General features: G+C 39.1%; 1 protein-coding gene across 1 annotated transcript in view; it reads left to right on the top strand.

Annotated features, from left to right (window-relative positions):
- ADAM32 (ADAM metallopeptidase domain 32) overlaps positions 1-7,763 on the top strand; it is a 137,393-nt gene that overhangs the window by 100,333 nt on the left and 29,297 nt on the right. The window contains exon 12 of the mRNA XM_004707658.2: positions 2,412-2,504. Coding sequence (XP_004707715.2) covers positions 2,412-2,504 — 93 coding nt within the window. The remainder of the gene's footprint in view (positions 1-2,411; positions 2,505-7,763) is intronic.

The raw sequence follows: 7,763 nt of genomic DNA, 5'->3' as shown, positions 1-7,763 counted from the left end.
GCTTTTTAGGGATGCGTAATACTTCATTGTGTGTATGTACCAGAGTTTTTTAATCCATTCGTCTGTTGATGGAAATTTGGACAGTTTCCAGCTCCTTGCAATTGTGAACTGTGCTGCGATGAACTTCTAAGAGGTCTCGTGCAGCAGGTTTAGCCAATGCAATGCCTCTTTTGGTTTCTTGACTGCTGCTTCCATGAGCATTGATTGTTGATCCAAGTAAGACAAAATCCTTGACAATTTCAACCTTTTCTCCATTTCTCTGATGCTGCTCATTAGGCCTGTTATGAGAATTTGGGTCTTCTATATGGTAGCTTTAAGCCATAATGAAGGTTGCAACCTTTGATCTTCATCAGCAAGTGCTTCAAATCCTCTTCGCTTTCAGCAAGCAAGATTGTGTCATCGGCATATTGCAGGTTATTAATAAACCTTCTTCCAATCCTGATGCCACATTCTTCTTCATATAACCCACGTTCTCTGTTTATTTGCTCAGAATACAGATTAAGTGTGGTGAAAGGATACAACCCTGATGCACACCTTTCTTGATTTTAAATCATGCAGTATCCCTTTGATCTGTTTGCACAAGTACTTCCTGATTCATGCACAAGTTCTGTATGAACACAATGAACTGTTTTGGAATTGCTATTCTTCTCAAGGTTATCCATAGTTGGCTATGATCCATACAGGAAAATGCCTTGGCATAGTAAATACTATACAAGTGAACATCATTCTGGTATTATCTGCTTTCAGCTGAGATCCATCTGACATCAGCAATGATTTTCCTTACTCCATATCATCTTCTGAATCTGGCCTGAATCTCTGGCAGCTCCCTATTAATGTACTGCTGCAACTGGATGATCTTCAGCAAAATTTTACTTGCATGTGATATCAATGATATTGCCCTATATCATTGATATAGATATATTGTTAGCTATTGTGACTATTAAATGGCTTAGAATCTGACTTTATTTTTTTTCTTTGAGAAGTATTAGACTCTGTTATGTCCTTATTTAAATTACACATAAGTTACTTGTTGACCAGCTTACTCTTTTTGAAGCTTTTTTAAAAAAAACCTAATCATTTTATTGGGGGCTCTTACTGCTCTTATAACAATCCATACATCCATTGTGTCAAGCACATTTGTATATATGTTGCCATCATCCTTTAAAACATTTTTTTCTTTCTACTTGAGTCCTTAGTATCAGCTCCTCATTTTTCCCCTCCCTCCCAAACCCTCCCTCATGAACGCTTTGATATAAATGATACTTTATAAATCATTATTTTAATATCTTAAACCGACCGCTGTCTCCCTTCACTCATGTTTTTTGTTGTTCATCGATCATTGTGATCGGTTCCCCCTTTCTCCTCCCACTTGCCCCTACCTGCATGGTATCTTTACTCCCGTTATTGATCCTGAGGGGTTTATCTGTCCTGGATTCTCTGTGTTGAGAACTCTTATCTGTACCAGTGTCCATGCTCTAGTCTAGCTGGATTTGTAAGGTAGAATTTGGATCATAATAGTGGGAGGAAGGAAGCATTTGAAGCTTATCTTTATAAGATAACTTTCTCTTTAGAGTTAATTTCAGTGTATTAAAGCAAAATTTTCCCAAGTCTGTGTTGAATGTACTAGCAGTTCAGTGAGGATTTTCCACTCTGGCTGATCAGAGTCCAAATGTTCCTTATCTGGGCATTTTTCTGCATCTTAACTTTTTTTTTTTTTAAAGTAAGTCCAACTTAACCAAAGATTCCAGATGTCTCCTGAGTAGAATTCTGGAGCTCTTAGGAGCCCTGCTGGCATAGTGGTTACACATTGGCAGCTAACTAGCTGTAAGCTCAGTAGTTCAAAACAACTGCTCTGAGGAAGATAGATGAGGCTTTCTATTCCTGTAAAGAGTTACAGTCTTGGAAATCCACAGGGGCAGTTCTACCTGACCTTACTATGAGTTGGCATAACTCTATGGCAGTGAGTTTGTATTTGTTTCTTTGTTTATGTAACTTCTTATTTACCAATAACCTGCTCCATTAACCCAGTTACCTCAAACTCCTATTTTTTGTATTCTCAAGTCAATGATACCACATTGTACTTTCCTTGAGAAAATGTATGTAGGCAGAAAACTAGTGATTTAGGACTTACCTCTCTCACATAAGGACTCACAATCCTGCTTTGCAAGTTGTCTAATGTTGGAAACAGTTGCTTCATATGTTTTCTAGTTTAGGATTGGGTAGGAGCTTATGTATGGTGCCATTTACTTTATTATGACCTGAAGTAAAAGTCTTGCATTAATATCTTAATCGTTTAGAGATGCTGAAATATATTTTGGCAACATTCAATATAAGTCCAGAAAATAGAAGTCCTACTGAAGTTTACATTGTTGTCTTTCTGTATTTTTATCTTACCTTTCACTAATTATTAGAAATGTGCACCAGATACCTGTTGTAACCCTAAGACATGTCAACTGAAGGAAGGAGCCACATGCCTTAAAGGATTATGCTGCAAGGACTGTAAGGTAAGATTGAACTTTATAGCATTTTCCAAATGATAATGTATCATGTCTATTGCTATAAGACTATGTTAGAACATTTAGAAGACTCACAGTTTACAAACCAAAGAAAATTATTTTTTGAATAAATAGAAAGATACTAAGTTTAGAATCAAATGTATGATTTTGAGAATTATGGCTGGACTGGGACTCCTTCTAATGCCATAATCACACTAATTTGATGCTGCTGTTAATTAAGCCATATTGAGAGCTAAGATAGTATTTTTCCATAAGTCATATCACAATTAAAAGGGTTATTTTCTTTCACTCCATTCAATATTTATATTTTTATAAGTAAAAATATTACTATGGGTAATAGAGAACACTGGTTATGTAGTTTACCATAAATATATAAGAAATAAATCTCACTACAGGGACTTCTTTCCAAATACTACACGTTAACACAGCATTTAAATTATGGTCACTTGACCAAGGCATCACATTTTATATTCAATGGTAAGAATGTTGTCTACTATCTCTGATTTTTCTCTTCAACTGTTCTGACATATTGTTACAAGTCCTTCAGAGTAAATTCTTTCTGGATGGTTTATTTTATGAGTTAATTTGGACCAGTTGGTTACTTGGACACTGGTCTAAACATTATCAAGTAGTTGCCATTCTAGTTTCTGTCGAGTTGGCTTCAAATCATTGTTATCCAAAGTATGTTAGAGAGCTGGGCACCAGTGGCTGCTTTCTCAGGAGTATTCCGATCCCTGTGCATCTCTGAGAGAAATCAAACATCCAACGTTTTGGTCAGCAGGTGAGTATACTAATCATTTGCACAACCCATGGACTCTTATGAAGTAGTTCCATGTGATTAAATTACATGTGCCTTCATAAGCTTTAGGAGAGGCTCTGAAATGAAAAGAAACAGAAGATATGATGATGTAAAAGAGTGGAGTAGAAGATTTCAAAGGACACTTCAAGAACACAAAGTAGAGATATAACATTAAATATGCAAAGACCTGGATTTAGAAAACAAAAATGGAAGAACATGTTACACTTTTTTCTGACTGCTAGCTTAAAATAAGAAAAAAACCTAATTGCCCACCGAGGAAGTGGGCAAAAGACCTGAACATAAGTTTCATAAGGGCAGATATCCAAATAGCCAATAAATATATGAGAAAGTGTTCCAGGTCATTATCCATAAGCAAAATGCAAATTAAAACAACTATGAGATACCACCTAACACTCTCAAAGATGGCCCAATTCAAAAAATCAGAAAACAACAAGTGTTGGAGGGGCTGTGGTGAGATAGCAACTCTCATTCACTGCTTGTGGATTTGTAGGTACGTACAACCATTATGGAAATCGATTTGGTGATATCTAAAACAGATGGAAATCAAGCAACCATACGCCCCAGAAACCCCCCTACTGGGCATATATCCAGAAGAGGCAAGAAACAAACCAAGGCCAGACATCTGTGCTCCAATGTTCATCGTGGCACAGCTCACAATTGCAAGGAGTTGGAAACAACCCAAATTTCCATCAACTGATGAATGGATTAAAAAATGGTGGTACATACCTACAATGGAGTACTACGCATCGCTAAAAAGCAGTGATGAATGCACGAAGCACATCACCGCATGGGAAGAACTGGAGGAAATTATGCTAAGGGAAGTAGGCCAAGCCCCAAAGCACAAGTACAACATGAGTCTGCTGAGATAAAATTAAAAATGCAAAAGGGGAATAGAGGAAAAGCTACACATTCCTGGGATGAGGTCCAGGTAATATGGCAGGGGCTAGACCCAAACCAGGGAGACATATGCCAGTCAACTGAAAAGGAGGGGAAAAGAAAGAAAGAAAAGACCTGGGTAGCGGGGGAACATGGCACTAACCCACCCAAGTGGAGGGTTTTGTTTATATCTCCACAGGAGAGTGAGAGAGGGATCAGACTTCAACCCATTGTGCCAACACATGAATGCAACATACCAGCATGAAGCAGGGAACCAACAGAAAGGTCTGTGGACCCACCCCAATCCCAACTATGTGGACCCCTCCCCCTCCCCAGAAGAATGCACATCAGAGGACAGCGCTGAAGCTACAGCTCACGGAGAGGAACACATGATCAGAACACACAGGAGCAAATGGAGAGGGAAGGAGAGAGTGGAACACATCCTGGTCCACCAAGCCCTGAGGATGATATTCCTGCTCAGAGCAGAGATTGTGGATGAAAGAGCTATACTCAGTATTTCACCTCACCACAGTCATATTTTCAGGAGAGACCAGTCCCTGGAATAGGGCATCATGGATTGCTAAAGTATAAGGTCAATGAAAACGAGGAAGACGCTTGATGAGATGGATGGATACAGTGGCTGCAACAATGGGCTTGAATGTAACAAATTTTTGAGAATGACACTGGATCAGGCAGTTTTCTCCTGTTGTTTGTAGGGTCATTTTGACTTGGAATTGACTTATTTGGCACCTAACAACCCTCTAAATTTATTGGTAAGACAATTAGGTGGGGCGTTAGGTAATTGAGGAGTCTTCCGTCTTAGGGAATCTTTCTAGGGGCATGCCAAGGTAGCACTCTAAAGATGTAAGGTAAAGTGTTTCATCTTGTCCCTCTTACAACTAAAAGGGAAGCATGATTCCAAGTGGCCCTTTTTGGATTTTGGAGGCTACATATTCCTCGTTCGGGTATGCTTTGCTGACCCATTTATCAAGTTACCAAAAGATTCTGGGTTTAAATGGGGTCCAGAGGAAAAGAAGCCTGTGCAACAGGTCCAGGCTGCCAGGCAAGCACTTTTGTCACTTGGGCCATTAGATCCAAGAGATTCAATGGTGCCTGAAGTGTCAGTGTCAGATAGTGATTCTGTTTGGAACCTTTGTCTGGGCCCTTAATGCCTTAGGACTTTGGATAAGAGTCATTCCATTTTCTGCAGATAACTACTTTCAATTTGAGTAATAACTGTTGGCTTGCCTTAGTAAGGACTAAATGCTTGCCTTTAGCCACCAAATTACCATTAGATCTAAGCTGCTCATCATGAACTGGTGTAGATCCAGTAATCCATATGTTGGCCATGTACAGCAGCACTCCTTCATCAAATTGAAATAGTATATACAAGGTTAGACTTGGGGAGGCCCTTAACAGTTTATTAGGAAGTGGCCCAATTCTCATAGCTTCCAGTCTTTCTACTTTGATTTCTCTCTCCCAGTCTGCTTCTATGATCTCATTGAGTTCCCTATTCTCAATTAATTGATGAAAAAACATTGGGTCATTGTTTATGGGCAGTTCCATGTGATATGAAGGTATAGTCCTTAGTGGACAGTTGCAGAACATCAGCCCTTCTCTGGGACATCACTGAAGGACAGTGTTCAAGGTAAATTGTGCTACCAAGAAGAACATAGAACAGTTAATTTGACTTTTCATTGTGCTTGGAAGAAGCAATGTATAGATAAAAAAGAAAATAAAGATACATTTCATGAGACTGTTGGACAAAAGGAAGAATTTTAACTATCAAAAGGGTAGGCTGATGAATTTTGTGTGTACCATTCTGTAGTCATGCATTCCTGTGATTGTCTGATGTGCTCATAAACAAATTGGCCATTATTGCAAGGACAATGGTTATCACGGACTCAATAACATGGACTTGTAAACCTAGTTACAGTTACTACAGTGTGCCAAATTTTCAAGCAGCAGAGACCAACAGTGGGTCCTCAATATGGCGCCATGCCCCTGGATGATCAGACACCAACATAGTGGTAGACTGATTGTATTAGACCACATGCATCATGAAAGGAGAAACACTTTTGTTCTTACTGGGATATACATTTTGAATTACTGCCATCTAGTTAATTGTGACTAATGACCCTCCCTCTAGGACAGGGTAGAATGGCCCCTGTGGGTTTCAGAGACTGTAACTATTTACAGGAGTACAAAGTCCCATCTTTCTCCTGAGGAGCACCTGGTGATTTTGAACTTTTGACCTTGAACTAGTATACCACCAGGGCTCCATCCAAGTACTTACAGAACGCCTTATCCACTGTCATGGTGTTTCACATACACACTTCACAGAAAATGAATTGTGGCAATGGGCCTATGTTCACCAAAATCACTGGTCTTGCCCTATGGTCATTACTGTGAAGTAGTTAACTTGGCAAATGTTGGAATAGCCTTTTGGAATTCAATTAAGGCCACCCTCAAGCCCCCCCCCCCAAATATGTAAGGGAGTACTTATCTCTATACCTGTGGATGTGATTTAAAAAAAAATCATTTTATTAAATCATCTTATCACAATCCAGACATATATCCACTATTTCAAGCACACTTGTACATTTGTTGCCCTCATCATTCTCAAAACATTCGCCTTCAACCTGAGCCCCTGGTATCAGCTCCTTATTTTCCCCTCCCTCCCTCTCCCTCCTTTCCCTCTGACAATTTATGTCATTATTTTTCCATGTCTTACACTGACCGATGTCTCACCTTACCCACTTTTCTGTTGACCATTTTTGGATGTGACCTTATTTGAAAGTAGGATTTTCTTTGTTAGTTTAATATCAGTTATAAGATGTGGTCCTAAATGTAGTCACTTCTGAGTAGTATAAAGAACAGTGTACACTATGAAACAAGCAAGCACAAATCAGGAAAAGACAGATGCCACATGGAGATTACCAAACAACAGAGAAATAGCAAGGATAGGAAAGCCACCAGCAGCTCCATGGGAGGAAGACTGGGCTTTCGACTCCCTTAAACAGTTACACTCTCAGAAACCCACAGGCGGTAGCTATGACTCAGCATGGATTCTATGGTGGCGAGTTGGTTTTGGAGGAAAGCTGAGACAAGCATTTCCTCTGGAGTAGACAGCTTTTGGTTACTTCTTAGTGTTTTTACAGCAGCGTGACCAATCTTACTCCTGGTGAGCAGAAATCTGCAGTGTTCCTTAGATGACTGCTCAAAAGTTTTAAGACTCCACATGCTACTCACTTGGATAATGTGGATGATGATTTTTGTGAATGATGTTATGCCAATGATCTTTTTCTTTACACTTTGTATACGAGGGGATACCCCACAAAACCAGATTTTTTAAAAGCTATGCATTAAATTTATTTTTACAAAACAACCTTATCACCTTCAAAGTACTCTCCATTACACTGAATACATTTGTCAAATCTGTGATTCCATTCTTGGAAACATTTTTCAAACTTATCTATTTGTATGGCTGATGGCACCTCGTGTTTTTCTTCACCTCTTCTATGTCATCAAATCTCTGTCCTCTCTGCATT

This window comes from Echinops telfairi, unplaced genomic scaffold (assembly GCF_000313985.2).
Source record: "Echinops telfairi isolate 266 unplaced genomic scaffold, ASM31398v2 ScPeMD7_9;HRSCAF=40, whole genome shotgun sequence".
NCBI classification, from domain to species: Eukaryota; Metazoa; Chordata; class Mammalia; order Afrosoricida; family Tenrecidae; genus Echinops; species Echinops telfairi.
This window is presented reverse-complemented; position numbering and strand designations above follow the sequence as displayed.